Raw genomic sequence first — 17028 nt, 5'->3', positions numbered from 1 at the left:
TGGAAATGCAGTAAACGAGAATGACTAATCAGAAGTGTTCTCCATCTGTACAGATTGAAAAAGCCAATCACCCATAATCGGATAACTGACCATGAGGCTAATCTCAAGACACTTGCAGAAGAATTCAGAAGCAAAGTCGACTCGTCTCAAACGAAAAACTCCGACAGGATCAACAAAAATTCGAAGAATACCTCGTCTCTTACGAATGACATCGCTACCGACGTACCGGCTGAACGTTCATCTTGCACAAACGATGCGTCTTCCAAGACTCACTCGTCTAAATCGACAAACGGCGACGAAGAGGAGACAACTGAGAGTACGGAAACCCCCAGATCCACCGGGGATCCCACTGCTATCCTGAAAATCCTGAAAATACGCGCAAATTGCCGAAAGAAGCGCAAGCCGAGGAACACGCGGCAGGAACTTGGAGAACTTCCAGCCGAGGAAACGCACGAGTGCAATTCCCATCCGAGAGAGATCGACAAACAGATCGCCGATGCCGAAGAGCCGGAGAACGACACCTCGACGAGCCGACTGAACACGACCTGCCGATTCTGCGACAAGAAATTCCACTCGCGGAAGAGCTACTGGCGCACAGGCGCACGCACACGAGCGAGAAGTCGTACACGTGCCACGTGTGCGGCAAGCAGTTCACCAAGAGTGGTAGCCTGTACTACCACCTGAAGCACGTGCACGACGGCGTGAAGAACCACGCGTGCGACATTTGCGGGCGCAGCTTCGCCATGAAGACCGCCATGGAGGATCACCGGCGCATCCACACCGGCGAACGGCCGTACGTCTGCGACTCGTGCGGGAAAACGTTCAAGACGAAGGCGTCCCTCTACATCCACGGGCGCACTCACACGGACGAGTTCCCGCACGCGTGCACGTACTGCGCGAAGCGGTTCCGGTGGCGGCAGCAGATGCTCGGCCACCTGACCGTGCACACGGGCGAGAAGAATCACACGTGCGACGTCTGCGGCAAGGGCTTCGGCGTGAAGAACGACCTGACGAGGCACCGGCGCGTCCACTCCGACGAGAAGCCCTACACGTGCCAGCGTTGCGGCATCAGCTTCGGCCAGAAGCGGTACCTGAGGAGCCACGAGCGCCTGAAGCTGGGCCACGTGCGGGTTCTCGCGGAACTACAGTCGAGTCGACCCGGACCTCTGCCATCGAGTGCAGTCCGAGTCGGGAAGCCGTGAGTCGAGTAGCTTCTCTGTGGAGAATTCCTGATACAAAGCGTCTTCCGGGGAATCTGGATTTCTGGATTCAGAAGCAAGAGTGATCGAAGACTACCCTGAAGGGTCACTCAAAAATCTTTCGGATCCGGCTCGACTCGGTTGAAAGGTGGAGCCAGACGTTGACGACCGTTACTTGAGGAAGCGGGACGAAATCGAGGATGTTTTATCGTGATAGCGTTGGATGCGCCGATGCCTCAGAAAATGTCATGAAATATGTATCGATTTTGTAGATATTTGTACTGATACTGTAATTGTACAACGTATGCGCTAATTTCCTTATTGGAACATGCATAATGCATTTTACTCGTCACTATTGTTATACAATAATTGAATTTCTTGTGCATCACGAGACGATATTCATTGTAAAAACTTGATGAGAGTCACGATTAAATGGACAGATGATTCAACAGTACAAGATGATTTTATAATTTCCATTCTATTACTTCCGGTTAGGTAAACGTTCGGGGAACTCTGACTCTGATTCCTCTGTTCAAAACGAGAGAGTTGTTCGGATGAGACCGGCATTGTCACCGGACACGCAGGGTGAAAATGCGAGGGTTCGAGAGTGTCCGCACGGAAGGCGGACTATAGTTGGAACAACCTTGCACGTGCACGTAACACATCGAAAACTATTTATAAATGAAACACCGCCAGCGTATTATTGCTCCAAAATAAGTTGCCCAACACGCGACGTCCACGCTCTTGACGTCTTTGTACACGGTGTCCAAGAGAAGGCCTGTGACAGCGCACGTCATACTTTTCAACGAATTTGTGATTTCCAAAATGCTCGCGTCTCTCAATTTAAAACTTTTTAATATCTCAATAATTACGATTCCGTCATGATTTCTCGCGATATAATTATTGGGTTGGCCAAAAAGTAATTGCGTTTTTTTTTTATATAAATAAAAGGCGAATTTTTCATGGGAAACAAAAACTTTATTAAACAATATATTGTCCATTTTGTTTGATTATCTTTTGCCATTTTTCAGGCAACTTCATGATTCCGCGCTCAAAAAGTTCTTATCTTTTTCAGCAAAAAGCAATTCCAACAACGATTTCATATCCTCGTCAGCAGTAAAGGTTTTACCATTCAAGGCGTTTTGCAAAGAACGAAACGAATGGTAATCTGATGGTGCCAGGTCTGGCGAATATGGTGGATGTGGTAACACGTCCCCTCCAAGCTGCAACAATTTTTCACGAGTGACCAAACTTGTACGTGGTCTAGCGTTATCATGGTGAAACGCAACACCTTTGCGATTCACCAATTCTCGACGTTTCTGTTTGATGGCATCATTTAATTTATCCAGTTGACGACAGTATACGTCTGAATTAATGGTTTGATTCCTTGCAAGCAGCTCAAAATACACAATACCTTTAAAGTCCCACCAGACTGACAGCATAATCTTTCTTTGGTGAATATCTGCTTTTCAAGTGCTTTCAGCAGGTTCATCACGCTTGCTCCACCATCTTTTTCGTTTGACGTTGTTGTAGACGATCCATTTTTCGTCGCCTGTTATTATACGTCTCAAAAATGGATCATTTTCCTCACGTTTCAAAAGAGAATCGCAGATGTCAATACGCTTAGTGAGATGAATTTCTTTGAGCTCATGTCGTACCGAAATATCGAGCTTACTAATGTATCCAAGTCGTTTTAAATGGTTTTCAACACTCGATTTCGATATGTTAAGATTCTCGGCAATCTCTCGTGTCGTTAAACGCCGATTCGAATCGATCAGTGCCTTTATTTTGTCATCATCAATTTCGATTGGCCTTCCTGAGCGTGGTGCATCTTTCACATTAAAATCTGCAGATCGAAATTTAGTAAACCAATTTTGACACTGCCGCAGTTTTAAAGCATCTTCGCCATATACATCAGATAACTTTTTATGAGCTTGCACAGCGTTTTTCCCTTTTCGGAAGTAATAAAAGAAAATATGACGAAAATGTTCTTTTTGATTTTCCATTTTGAAATCGACGGCAAAGAAACAATCGTTAACGAAATCGTGTACTTTCTTTTTGTAAAACAAGCTTGAACTGTGAGTTGTTAACCTACATAATGAATTTGCGGTTTAGAATGAAGTTAGTTACATTTCAAGACATGTATGTCTATCTATTGGAAAAAAGCGCAATTACTTTTTGGCCAACCCAATAAATTTGCGGAATAAACTCTGAGGAATTCAACAAATTTCTGAGTTAATGTTCGCCGGGGCGGAAATCGAGAGACGAATCTTGCAATTACGTTCCCTTGGCACACTGTGTACATTCTGTTTTTTTTCTTCCCTTCGCTTTCTGTCTTCCTCCGAGCAAACATGAAGAAGCAACAGCGGGAACGCGCGCGAGAATAAAATAAACGAAACGTCGAAGAGGCGGACTGTCAAATATATCTCCCGGGTCCCACGCGATTTGGCGACGATGGAGACAGCGGAAACGGCCACGGCTGTGCGGCTTCGCGATGAAATCCGGCGCGCGATTTTCCCGCGAGTAGACGCGTCGCACCGCCGCTCGCGCCGAATCATCGATGATTTATCAGCGGGTTTAACGGTCGCACTCGTACCGCGCTATCAAGCTAAAGTGGACGCTGCGTCTGTAATCCCTCACGGTGATTCAATCCGCAAAAGTGGATCGTGTTCGCGGTCCATCGGGCAATCGAAACCTTCGCTCGTGTTCGGTGTGGTTCACGAGATTACCTCATACGTGTCTATCAAAATACCACTCATACTCATCCGCATGAGCACTCATTCGAATCTCGTGCACGCGGATTTGGAGATGTACAGAGGTGCGCTCGTCCAGCAAGAGATGTAACGAAAGCACGCGTATCGATCGAAATCGAATAACAAATTATCTTGATATCTCAGCCATCTACACACAGCTGTCCGATTGTTCATCCTACGACCTAGCAATTACACGAGCAACAGTGATTGAACTGAAAGAAGAGACCCAATCTGACGGAGCATGACGCGCGATTCGTAAGGGATTGGTGGGAAGGAACTGCGGTGACACACCCGCCGGGAAGGGACCTCGCGAAGGGTCCTACGTGAGGATGCACCGAGTCCTCAGCTTCCAGATGGCCCGCGGCATCGACGAGTCGAGCGAGTACGTGACGAAGCGGCTGTGCTTCTCGTTCCTCTTCTCCGTCGGCTTCCTCTGCCTCCTCTGCGGCTTCCTGCTGGGCCGCTTCGCTGCTGAACGCTCGATGGAGACTCAGGCGCAGAAAACGCGCGCGGAACTCGCGGGAAACGGCCTGCGGAACACGGAGCACCTCCAGCAGCTGGCACTCCGGGAATTGGCGGAAGCGTCCTTCGACCGCGCGACGTACGTTCGACATTCTCTCCTTTCTCATCGTACTTCGCGATGATTGTGATTGATGAGCGAAATGCGATTCCGAAAATCGGTCAGTTACCAGGGGATTGGCTAAATTCTCGCGTCATTAAATAATTTTTATTTTAATTAGAGACTGGCAGACGGCAGACTCGATAGATAATAACGCGCGACGCGTCAGCGGATTCTTTTCCAACTTGTCGTTCGTTCACGAAGTGAGCCATCGTGCGTCCTGCGTTCGGGCGATTGTTCGCGGCTCGCGGGAACCAGGTGAGTCCCTCATCAATTATTTGATTCAGCGCGACGTAAACTTTAATACCAGTTTCATTTCTCTAGTCTTCTTCTAAAGGAATCTCTCTTTTCTCTATAATATTCAATTTTGTAGCTACATAATATTTGTATGAAGTGCCTTTTTAGACTTTTTGATTAGAATCATCAATCAAAATTTTAATACATTTTAATAGATTCTTTAAAATGTTTCACGACTGCATACATTTTATTTGCCGTAGGCAATATTTTCCGTCTCGCAGAATTCCGTTTGCTCATCCTACTGAATGGTTTCAGATAGATATGTCATCTTGTCGGTTAACGGGGACGGTATCGCCGTAGCTTTAGAACTGGCGGGAATTCTGGATAAAATTTACACCGCGCACGAGTGGAGACCGCGACGAAGTCTGATGTTCTGCGTGTCTCTAGCATCCGAGGACGTTTGTCCGCAAACTCTGCCCATCTTTGCGCAACGAAGAATCGTGGCTTGCGTGGCGGTGCATGGTCACCCTCTAGGTTTGCTTGAATTCTTATAAAATTGATATTAAATTCTAGTGAATTTCCAGCTATTAACGAAACTAATGTAAAGAATTTCATGCATGACTTTAGCTAGCGGCTACGTGACATTATCCGGATCCGACATCATGCGATCTATCGCAGTCGAAGCCATCAAGACAATTGATGGTAACTGGACATATCTCGAGCATGAAACATCCGGTCCTCGTCTTCCCCTGAATACCCCGCAAGTGATATTCTCGCTCGTAAGTAGGTAAATTGTTTCACGTAAAGCGCTTTCGCAAGATTTGGATAACACAAATTCCAAATTTCTATATCGATAACATGCATCGCGACGCTAAATTGGATTTTGATTTCGAATATTTCTTCGTGCGCTCGATTAACATTAATCAGAGAAACTTACGAGTTTTCGTTCTTTTATCTTTTTGAAGAATGAGAGCGACTTCGCACACGACCAAACACGACGTAATCAGAGTCTGCGATTACGCGGTACAATTCTGGCGCAAATGGCCAGCCAGACTATATGGCGACTCTCCGAGAGCACGGTGATTCGATGGCAGCCGAGATACTTTAACGAAACCGTTAACAAACTCTTGGAATCAATCAACACTGACAAATTCCGAGATGCCAAAGGTACTTTTCATTCTTCACGATTTAATAATTTTCCATTTTCACGAAAATTAAAAATATCAAATATCGCTTTTCCTTCAGAGAAACTGAAGACTACGTTGAAAACATTGCTCGCCGCCGTGGAGGACCTTAATGCAAAAATCGATGCGATGGAAAATATCCCGTAAGTACATTGATGACAAGCTCATCAATTAATGATTAATTCTCGAAAGCACGGAAATCGTATCTACTGTGCGAAACTAACTGTCGCTGTTACGCTCAGAGGCCAAATGTATCGTGGGAATCATCCGGAGCGCAGCATTACGTGATTCCGAGAATTATACACAGTAAAAAATAAAATGTTAATTTTAACATTTTTTGCATGTCCCAGAAAGTCCACTCTAAATTTTAAGTTAAAGTAACTCATTCGTCATATGTTACTTCTTGACAAACTAGAAACGTTAAGTAATTAACACAATACTTTACATTTATTTTTGTTATTGTAACTTTAAGTGTGATGTAAAAATAACATACAAAGTAATTGAAAACTACATGGAAGAGAAGTTACAATAACTCAGAAAAGTTGATAGAACATTTTCGTTCGTACAATATGAACATTTACTTTTTGTGTTATATTAACACATGGTAGTAATTATTTCAACTTAAATTATTTTTGATAGAAACATTTAATTTTAGTAAATTTGATTATTTTATATGTCAAAGTTCATGATTGTTTGAAGATTTACTTTAACTTCTTTTAGAATGTTAAACTGACTTTGTGACATGTTGATTGTTTAAAATTATCGTGTTAAAAGCATTTCAAATAATATTCCATTTCTAAGAGACATACACAAAATGTTAAGTTATGAAGTTAACATTAATGCAACATATAAAATTGTTATAAAAATAATAACATATCAGTTGTATGTTAATTTTACATTGAAGTAGTAATCAAAACATGGCAACACAAGAAAATTTTAACATATGGACGCACAATTTTTAACGGTGTATTAACGTGATTCAACGATGCATTCTAGAACGTTACGCGCGAGGATGTGGAATGACCTGCTACTCGATTTGGACAAGGCGCTTTTGTGTCCCGATGAGAACTCGCGTTCCAGAACCGACCTGATCGAATTTCGCAAATTGCTGCATAAACCTACCGACAACAGCGCGTCTACCTGCCTCCATGAAATAGCGAAATGCTACGAGGACGCTTCGTTAATCCTGCAAGAAAGATAGGAAAATCGAGGGGAAACGTCGAGGAACGTGAAACGAGAGGAGTATGAAATATTTCAAGACACACCACGACCACTCATCGTTACGAGATTTCTTCTTGTAACAACGTATATTTTTCGATACTCTTATCTCGATAGTTTATGCAAAGCAACGCGAGTAGAATACCTTAAATGTAACTTTACTTATAAATTTAACTCACTTGTAAATTTAAGCGTATCACAATCTTTGTATTATTATACATTATTATTATATTATATATTATTATAAAATCTCATATACTCGCTTCGTTAAATATTATAAAAATATCCATAGCATTGTACGAAGGAAGCACTTTCGGCACTTGCATCGCTTTGCATCATCACTCTCTCTCTTTCCCTCTTTATCGTTACGATTACTGCGCACTGTAACGCAATAATTGCGCAGGCAGTTGCATATTATATTTCTATCTTTCACAAGTACAAAAATAGCATAATTATATTTTCTAATCACCTATATTGCACGTCGTACCTCTTTGTCGCCACAGTGTGGCAGTCAGGTCCGTAATTCAAATATCAGAAATAATAAATATTGTTCAAATTATAATCAAATAGAAGAGTCATTGCAAAATCACTTCAATTCCAACTTCATTGTAAAACTTCATTGTAATCTGACTCCTTTGTCAAATTGCGAAGCTAACTGGAACGTGTGTGCTGCGCGCTCACTATATCACATCATTCTGGTCCAATATTATTCGTATTATTTATCATTAATATTATTTAACCGTGGCGTCGTAAGTAATATAAATCGATGAGCAAGCATCAATTTAAAGATGCACGGAATAACGACGTAATACTCGACTCACTTGAACATTTTGTCAGTTCGGTTCACACTTCATCGCACTACCCCCGCACCGTATCTTATTTCGTTCTCGAACTGCGACGCGTCGAGCGTTCCGTCTATAGCCTCGCAATTCGGATTGAAGACGGAGTAGGCACTGGGCTCGCCCGGCTGCTTCGGCCTGGACCTGGTGTTCAGGCAGACGAAGAGCAGGGCCGACAGCACAAAATAAACCGCACCGAACTCGTACTCGAGCGCGATCACGTAGAGCGTGATCCACAGCAGGGCGTACAGTAAATAAGTGAATTTAGTTAACAGCGTACTTTCCGACGCCAGGGCGTCGCCATCCGAGGAGACGGCGTCCGTCCACGAGGAGTCCTCCGCCGACGACGACGACGACGACGAGGCATCCTTCGCAGCACTCGCGGCGTTCTCATGCACCTGCTGCTCCTCGCACAGCTTTGTCTGCACACGGGAGAGAAAACATTTATCGTTCACGGGATCATTTTCGTTTCGCTGACATAACCTCACCTTCTCGTCGTCCATCGCCGGTTCTCCGACGAGCTTCTCGGCTCCGGCGCGATTCCACGCGAACGCGTTGGCCAGGACGTTCCTGATCGAGTCTCTTATCTTCTCCCTGCGTTTCTCGCGCCGATACGCCTCCAATTTCTCCTTCTTTATGACGCTCATCGTTACGACGAAGCGCGCACGACCGGCATCCACATCGAGACGACACGACTAAGTCCAGTGCCGCCAATCCGTCCCCGCGGGCCGCAACTCACCGAAGCGGTGGGGGTGACGCAGAGAACCACTGAGCGGTTCGGCCGCCTTCGGTTAGTACTTAGGTTGCGTTCCGATATCACTGCCAGTACTGAAAATCTATAGTGTATGTCACGTGAACTACAGATTTTCAGTACTGGCAGTGAATATCGGAACGCAGCCTTAGTAGACGAGAGCCAACATACATGTATAGTATCCCACATAAAACGAAAACCTCCATTGGACGTCCAATGGACGTCTGTCATGGAGGTTCAGACCATCCAGTGGACGTCCTTTAGACATCCAATGGACAGCCACTAGAAATCCATAGTTCCGCTTTGCGCACGTCCAATGACCTCCATTAGACATCTGCACAGACGTCCATGGGACGTCGATTGGACGTTTTGTGGATCATTAATAGAGGGTTCACGGAGCCTCGGTGGACGACTAACCGACGTTCCGTGGATCATTAATGGAAGCTTCATGGAGCCTCGAAGGACGACCCAGACAGCACATATTGGTTTCAAAGCCGTTATAAACGTTTTAACGTAACGTTTCATAACCATTTTATTGAAACGTTTATTTAGGAGAAAAATGTCCAACGAAAAACCGTTAAGAGAAACGTTTCTTTTTCGGGAAAAAACGTTTCAGAAACCATCAGAAAAATATTTATCAATTCTATGTATCAGTGCCTCGAAGATAGACAGAGTTAAGTCACATTTTTGTAAAAAACTAGATTTTTATATTTTATGAATTACTCTCTAAATTTCGTGTAGTGAAATCTCACTCTTTTGGAATGAGATATCACTTCGAGCAATAATGATTTCAAAAGAAAAGAAGAAGAAAAGAGTACTGGATCGGTTTTCCGGATGGTTATTTATAAGGTGATAACGCAAATGTTTCTTGCGAGAACGTCACGCCTGGCCTGGCCATCTATCGGTCGCTTGGTGAATCTGAGGCGGGAATTTCACACACACTTATGTTGATTTTTGTCTCTTGTTCCATAATCGAGTACATTGAAACGTATGATGTAAAAATAATTAATACTCGCAAATTAAGTAGAAATTACTTTTTTTTTTCTATATTAATTATATAATTTTGAATCAATTTAATAAAACAAATTTTTTGTTTCTGTGGAAACGTGAAAATATGTTTTTAAAATTTAGGTCTAAAAACGGTTTCTATTTAAACCGTTTCTTAAATGGTACTTTATGTTTCTTAGACATTAGATACGTCTAAGAAAGATATATTAGACTAACATGTGCTGCCAGGAGCCCAATTCTGTACTCGCCTACCGATGATTGTCGGTGTCGTTAACTAGCGACAGCCTATGAGAGCCACGCTTTTCTCCAAGGTCGTCCTTGCCATTGGCTGTCGCTGGTTACCGACACCGACAATCATCGGTAGGCGAGTACAGAATTGGGCTCCTGGGGACTAATCGACGTTCCGTGGATTAATGGACGATTCATGGAGCATCGATGGACGTCTATTAGACGTTCCGTGGATCATTAATGGAAGCTTCATGGAGCCTTGATGGACGACTAACCGACGATCCGTGGATCATTTATGGACGGTTCATGGAGCATCGGTGGACGTCTATTAGACGTTCGGTGGATCATTAATGGAAGCTTCATGGAGCCTCGATGCCACGAAACGTTGGTTAGTCGTCCATCGAGGCTCTATGAACCTTCCATTAATGGTCCATGGGACGTACATTAATCGTCCACCGAGGTTCCGTGAATCTACTATTAATGATCCACGGTCTAATAGACGTCTTTAAAGACGTCTAAAGGCAGGAGCACAGACTTTTGCATAGCGCATAAAAAGATGCATAAGAAATTTGATTGGTTTATAAGCATGTGCATAAGGAAATGGACCAATCAAATTCCTTATGCATCTGTTTATGCGCTTATGCAAAAGTCTGTGCTCTTGCCTTAATGCAGATCCACTGGACGTGCAAGGCGGAACTATGGATTTCTAGTAGCCGTCTAATGGATGTCTAGTGGATCTCTACTGGATGTTCCGAATCTCCATGACATACGTCTAATGGACGTCCATTACAGATTTTCGGTGGATGTAAATTTATGTAAGATATAACTTCAATTATATATATATTATTAATAATTAAAAATAAATTCTATAATATTGTGAATTTCTAAATGTTAAACAAAATTAGCTGAAAAATTGTAATTAATAATGAAACTTAAATATTAGTTTATTGGAAATACTCTATGTTTAATAAATCTATTATACATCCATAATGGATGTCTAATGGACATCTGCAATGGATTTGTAGAGGACATCTATTATGGAGGTATCATGGATCTCTAATAGACGTCCATCTGACGTCTATCGTGGAGATAGATGTCCCATGGAGCTATGGAGGCTTCATGGACATCCACTGGATGCCAATTTCTATGTGGGATATATTGACAATATAATATCATATTCGGCCGATTATATATAATCTATATATATTGATTATACAGGGTGTCCCGGGTTTTAACTGACAAACTGCGGGAGCATATGCTACTAGTGGAAATAAGAAAAAATTCTTATATCGAGTTTGCTTAGAAATGCTTTATTACAAAGTTATAAACCAATATTGAAAAGAAACATGAGATAAGTGACAACGGAACATAGTGTAGAATTTGGAAGGTCGAAGATGTTTATGTTATGTGTATTCACATGTATTCATGTTCACTATGTTGAAACGATTCAGTATGATTGTTACTTTCACAACAGTAGCTGTTAGATTTTAATCGTCGTGTGAACTAGCAATTACTATCAGAATGCCAAAAGTGTTTTCAAATGAGGAATACACTGATATTCATTTCGTGTACGGATTCTGTGACGGAAATGCACGAGCTGCCGTACGAGAGTATCAACGTAGATTTCCTAACAGGAGAGTACCAGATAGTTCTGTGTTTAGTTAATACCCATTTGCAATTACGTAATTTGGGTTCATTTCGACCTATGAATGAATATGATGATGTTCGTTCAGCTCTAAGACACCGACGACGCTCGGAAAGAATCTTAAATCTTCGCCAAAACAGCTGGATACAGTTAGACGGTTGTCCATCGCACTATGCTAGACAAGTTAGAAACTGGTTAAATGAACATTATGCTCATAGGTGGATTGGTCGAGGAGGACCGGTTTTCTGGCCTCCAAGATCGCCCGATTTAACGCCTCTTGATTTTTATTTATGGGGAACTTTAAAAAATAAAGTTTACAGTACAGAAGTAATCTCGCTTGAAGATTTAAAGCAACGAATTACTAATTCAGTTACTGAGATGCAACAAAATTTTCAGGAATGTCGTACTGTAACAAATTCTGTACTACGTCGATGTCTAGCTTGTATCGATGTACAAGGACAACATTTTGAAATGCGTCACTAAATCATTGCGTAGATAATTTTTATTTTTGTGAAAAAATCCGTTGTTACTTATCTCATATTTCTTTTCAATATTGGTTTATAACTTTGTAATAAAGCATTTCTAAGCAAACTCGATATAAGAATTTTTTCTTATTTTCACTAGTAGAATATGCTCCCGCAGTTTGTTGGTTAAAACCTGGGACACCCTGTATATAATCAGCTGAATGATTATAATATAAAATAAAAACATCTTTATTATATTATCAATATATATAGACAATATAATAAAGATGTTTTTATTTTATATAATCATATTCGGCTGATTATATATAACACTGGTCAACACTGATTTTGTCACAAAAGGAATGCCAGGTCATTTCGATAGGATTTTTCCCGTAGATTACGAATCTGAAACCCAAAATGTTCCATCACGTCACGTTTTTGAGAAAACTGAGGTCAAATAGTTAAAACAATCTGTTTTTGGCACTTTTTGAACCTCTGTCACAAAGGAACGGGACGTGATAGAATACTCTATGTGGGCTCAAATTAAAACTTGAACTTTAAACTTTAATGTTATGAAACAAAAAACCATGTGACAATACTGTGAAGTCATGTAGCATAGGTTTTTTGACTGAGCGGTCAGGACGCGCGCCAATTTTGATCTCACGTTTGACGACAAAATAATCCAATAATACCAAAAGGTGAAAATGTGAACAAAACTTTTCTTTTGGAGATTTCTGGCATCGCTGATTCTGAATTTGGTATACAAAGTCAGAAAAAAAATGGCGAATTAATACAATTAAAAATAGGGGCAAAAAATTAAACATTTTGTCGAAATACTGTCATCTGTAAAGTACGGGATTGCATTATAAAACAGTTTCTCACTACTTGGAGTGCTTTATTAAGTCCCCTTGCTCCTCACTATTCCAAAGCCATCCGACGTAAGCTCGGTGATTGAGTAAACTCAGGCTGCATATCAAAAACCTGTGCTACACGACTTCACATTATTGTCACATGGTGTTTTGCTTTATAACATTAAAGTTTAAGGTTCAAGTTTTAATTTGAGCCCACATAGAGTATTCTATCACGTCCCGTTCCTTTGTGACAGAGGTTTAAAAACTGCCAAAAACAGGTTTTTTTAACTATTTGACCTAATTTTTCTCAAAAACGTGACGTGATGGAACATTTTGGGTTTCAGATTCGTAATCTACGGGAAAAATCCTATCGAAATGACCTGGCATTCCTTTTGTGACAAAATCAGTGTTGACCAGTGATATCGGAACGCAACCTAGATACTAACCGAAGGCGGCCGAACCGCTCAGTGGTTCTCTGCGTCACCCCTACCGCTTCGGTGAGTTGCGGCCCGCGGGGACGAATTGGCGGCACTGCACGACTACGCCACGACGTGATTGGCCGCCGGGCGCGATAGTATCGCGGCGATACCGCGAGCGCTGCTAACTTCACGGCGTTCCTTTCGGCCACTCTTTTCTCCCTTGTTAAACCAAATTTCTATAAGACTTTTGCTTGAATGCTCTTGTATTTTATTGTTAACGTGATACGTTCTCTTCTCTGAACTGATATCTCCTTTTTGCGATTATTTGTCATTATTCAAATTTTATTGGTACTTGACCCCAATCGATCCTCGTGCAAGTACAATTATCTCCGAATTCGAGAAACTGGATTGATGAAACTGGCGAGAGAGCTGCATACTAATCTCCAAATACCAGTTTATTCTATCTCCCTCTGTACATAGAACGTACGTAGCGTAAGCTACGTTACGTAAGCGAAACACGATCACAGCATTTAGTAGCTAGAGAATATAGCTCTCGTAGATATATCAGCGTCCATCGGGTTTCTCTGAATCTTTTATTTCTTCAGGAAATAATTTAACAGTCTTAATAATAATTTAATAATCTGAATTTTCGTCGAATTTTCTTTTTGAAGATTCATACTTCGTTCACCAGATTGTGGGCAGTTCAGCGATTTCGCGGAAATTTAATTTTCTATCTCGAGCATTAATTCGGAAAAATAAAATTTCTCTAAATTACATTGATTATCGCGGAAACAATTTTTAAAAAATTGATTTCCCGCAGATCCGCGTTAGTGTCCCCGAAGGAAACATAAACACGTAAAATCTGACAAAGGTTTTCAAGCACTTAACTGGAATAAGTTAACGATCGACCCTACTTAGAAAAGGATGAGTCATTAATGTGTTATCAATGTACGATGAACGCCTGCACATCATGCACTGGTGCGCTTATGTAAGAAATTAGTCTTGCGGGGACCATCGGGCCGCTAACACGTGACAGTCAAACACACGTCTACGATTATGTCACGGTTGCCTCTCGGATCGAGTAACGCTGTGCTTAGCAGTGATAGGGACGCCGGAAACGTGGAAAATGGAAACAAGGGAAAGGGCCTCGTCGGCGGTCTCGACGGTGAAAAGCCGGAAGGGCGAGTTCTGGTACTTTACACGGGCGGCACGATAGGGATGATGCGGAACGAGCTGGGTGGTAAGTGCATTGCGAAATTATTGGATAATAATTTTAAGTTCTTGTTCTTAAATGCAAATGACAAATCGACCTTTGCATTGCAAAATTATTAGATAATTGGAAAATTATTGGATAATAATTTTAAATTCTTGTTCTTAAATGCAAATGACAAATCGACCTTTGCATTGCAAAATTATTAGATAATTGGAAAATTATTGGATAATAATTTTAAATTCTTGTTCTTAAATGCAAATGACAAATCGACCTTTGCATTGCAAAATTATTAGATAATTGGAAAATTATTGGATAATAATTTTAAGTTCTTGTTCTTAAATGCAAATGACAAATCGACCTTTGCATTGCAAAATTATTAGATAATTGGAAAATTATTAGATAATAATTTTAAGTTCTTGTTCTTAAATGCAAATGACAAATCGACCTTTGCATTGCAAAATTATTAGATAATTGGAAAATTATTAGATAATAATTTTAAGTTCTTGTTCTTAAATGCAAATGACAAATCGACCTTTGCATTGCAAAATTATTAGATAATTGGAAAATTATTAGATAATAATTTTAAGTTCTTGTTCTTAAATGCAAATGACAAATCGACCTTTGCATTGCAAAATTATCAGATAATTGGAAAATTATTGGATAATAATTTTAAGTTCTTGTTCTTAAATGCAAATGACAAATCGACCTGAGTGCGTCACGTGCATTAAATAAGGCAGTATTTTATTTATATTCCAGCGCTGGTACCGGTAGCCAACGCGTTCGTCAAGAACCTGCGGAGGTATCCGCAGTTGTACGATCGCGAGTACGCTGAGAAAAGATTCGGCGCGATGGGACCGCTGGTACTGCCGTGAGTGCAATTTTATTACTCGTTTGCAAAGAGGAAGCTGCAAAATTCTCACTTGAAAGATTCGCGTTTTCGTTAAAAAGTATCCCGCCAGTCGGAATTTTAATCGGACAAAGTGCGTTCTCAAGCGAGAAGTGCGCTTGTTTTTTTTATTAATAATTTTCCTTGTCAAACCACTTTCTCCCCAATATTGCAGCATGTCAGCGATCGACAATCGCCGGGTCGTTTACAGCGTGTTGGAGTACTCGAAACTTAACGACTCTAGTAACATGAACATGACCGATTGGATTCGCATTGCTAACGATATCAAGGTATGATAGCTTCTTGATGATGATGATGACGTCAACACTACCGGAATCAATGACGCAATCGCATTTCTCTCCTATCACAATGTTGCGTGCATCTAATTTACTTCCTTTCTTTAAATTTAATTAATTTTAATTTAATTTGCTTAAATTTTGTCAAATATTCGAACGTTACGGAATACTTGGAATGAATTTTGCTCAAGTAATTTACGTCTGGTATTTTTGTTTTTTAAATAAACACTAGTACAACACGGGCGCGCGCTATACGCGCACTATTTTATTTTTCAATATTAATAATGCCTAGAGTTCTCGATGATTTAAAATTCGTTAAATTAATAAATGAAAAAGTTATAGCCCTTAGACATTTTTTCTTTTTCCGAGAAGTTCTGAGTTGATGATATCATTATTTTTTATATTGCCTAGAGTTCTCTGCTATTGAAAATACCGTAAACTCAGAAATGAAAAAGTTCTAGCCATTAGAAATTTTTTCTTTTTCCGAGAAGTTCTGAGTTGATGATATCATTATTTTTTATATTGCCTAGAGTTCTCTACTATTGAAAATACCGCAAACTCAGAAATGAAAAAGTTCTAGCCATTAGAAATTTTTCTTTTTCCGAGAAGTTCTGAGTTGATGATATCATTATTTTTTATATTGCCTAGAGTTCTCTGCTATTGAAAATACCGTAAACTCAGAAATGAAAAAGTTCTAGCCCTTCGAAATTTTTTTCTTTTTCCAAGGAGTTCTGTGCTATTATTATTATACTAATATTATTATTCGAAAACATGATTAATATTGAAAAATAAAATAGTGCGCGTAGCGCGTGCCTGTGTAATAATAATATTCATCTATTATTTATTACATAATAAATAACACAAATCCTATTCTAAAAAAGGCGTTAAAGATGTTATTTATTTCATCGTGTTTCATCAATACAAATTTGACAGAATTGACAGCTGCCGTTTTCATGTTCCTAAGAAATAATAAATAAAATTGTCAATATAATAACCGCACTGACAGCCACTATGACATTCTGACATTCGCGACAGGAAGTTCAAGTCACACGAAGTTCGAGCCAAGCAAGAGAACCAATCAGCGTCGCGGAAAAGAGCCTCAATATCGATAAAAAAGAACGAAGTTAACACGTCTTTTTTAGAATAGGAAAAAACTGTTTCGATAATTGAACTGAAGGAAAGACGTCTGTAAGACGTCAAAGCTTGCAATTATGCAAT

At 40.7% G+C, this 17028-nt stretch overlaps 4 protein-coding genes across 7 annotated transcripts in view; 2 read left to right on the top strand and 2 right to left on the bottom strand.

Moving 5' to 3' along the window:
* Positions 1 to 17028, bottom strand: part of LOC105283053 — a 396978-nt gene that overhangs the window by 362752 nt on the left and 17198 nt on the right. The gene's annotated exons all lie outside the window — the stretch shown is intronic.
* LOC113563156 lies at positions 3760 to 7766 on the top strand. The gene is made up of 7 exons (XM_026974445.1): positions 3760 to 4553; positions 4693 to 4829; positions 5124 to 5342; positions 5436 to 5587; positions 5774 to 5975; positions 6054 to 6135; positions 6989 to 7766. Exons 1-7 carry the CDS (start codon positions 4282 to 4284, stop codon positions 7191 to 7193), a joined length of 1269 nt encoding a protein of 422 aa, XP_026830246.1. The 5' UTR covers positions 3760 to 4281; the 3' UTR covers positions 7194 to 7766.
* On the bottom strand, positions 7288 to 8740 carry LOC113563160 (SAYSvFN domain-containing protein 1-like). 2 transcript variants are annotated; one of them, XM_026974450.1, is made up of 2 exons: positions 8538 to 8734; positions 7288 to 8471 (listed from the first exon to the last, which is right to left on the bottom strand). In XM_026974450.1, exons 1-2 carry the CDS (start codon positions 8694 to 8696, stop codon positions 8061 to 8063), a joined length of 570 nt encoding a protein of 189 aa, XP_026830251.1. In that variant the 5' UTR covers positions 8697 to 8734; the 3' UTR covers positions 7288 to 8060. The 2 variants fall into 2 exon arrangements, with proteins under 2 accessions (XP_026830251.1, XP_026830250.1); XM_026974449.1 differs by having other exon boundaries at positions 7288 to 8740.
* Positions 14280 to 16006, top strand: LOC113563162 (60 kDa lysophospholipase-like). The gene is made up of 3 exons (XM_026974452.1): positions 14280 to 14655; positions 15385 to 15496; positions 15690 to 16006. The coding sequence occupies exons 1-3, from the start codon at positions 14472 to 14474 to the stop codon at positions 15808 to 15810; spliced, it is 417 nt and encodes a 138-aa protein (XP_026830253.1). The 5' UTR covers positions 14280 to 14471; the 3' UTR covers positions 15811 to 16006.

This window comes from Ooceraea biroi, chromosome 12, assembly GCF_003672135.1.
Source record: "Ooceraea biroi isolate clonal line C1 chromosome 12, Obir_v5.4, whole genome shotgun sequence".
In the NCBI taxonomy this organism is placed as follows: Eukaryota; Metazoa; Arthropoda; class Insecta; order Hymenoptera; family Formicidae; genus Ooceraea; species Ooceraea biroi.
This window is presented reverse-complemented; position numbering and strand designations above follow the sequence as displayed.

Bases quoted from the DNA above. Each gene is read 5' to 3' on its own strand.
- LOC113563160 (XM_026974449.1), bottom strand. From the start codon at position 8,696: ATGAGCGTCATAAAGAAGGAGAAATTGGAGGCGTATCGGCGCGAGAAA.
- LOC113563156 (XM_026974445.1), top strand. From the start codon at position 4,282: ATGCACCGAGTCCTCAGCTTCCAGATGGCCCGCGGCATCGACGAGTCG. The intron at 4,830-5,123 runs GTGAGTCCCTCA...GAATGGTTTCAG, and splicing joins TCGCGGCTCGCGGGAACCAG to ATAGATATGTCATCTTGTCG. The intron at 5,976-6,053 runs GTACTTTTCATT...CTTTTCCTTCAG, and splicing joins CAAATTCCGAGATGCCAAAG to AGAAACTGAAGACTACGTTG.
- LOC113563162 (XM_026974452.1), top strand. From the start codon at position 14,472: ATGTCACGGTTGCCTCTCGGATCGAGTAACGCTGTGCTTAGCAGTGAT. The intron at 14,656-15,384 runs GTAAGTGCATTG...TTTATATTCCAG, and splicing joins GATGCGGAACGAGCTGGGTG to CGCTGGTACCGGTAGCCAAC. The intron at 15,497-15,689 runs GTGAGTGCAATT...CCAATATTGCAG, and splicing joins ATGGGACCGCTGGTACTGCC to CATGTCAGCGATCGACAATC.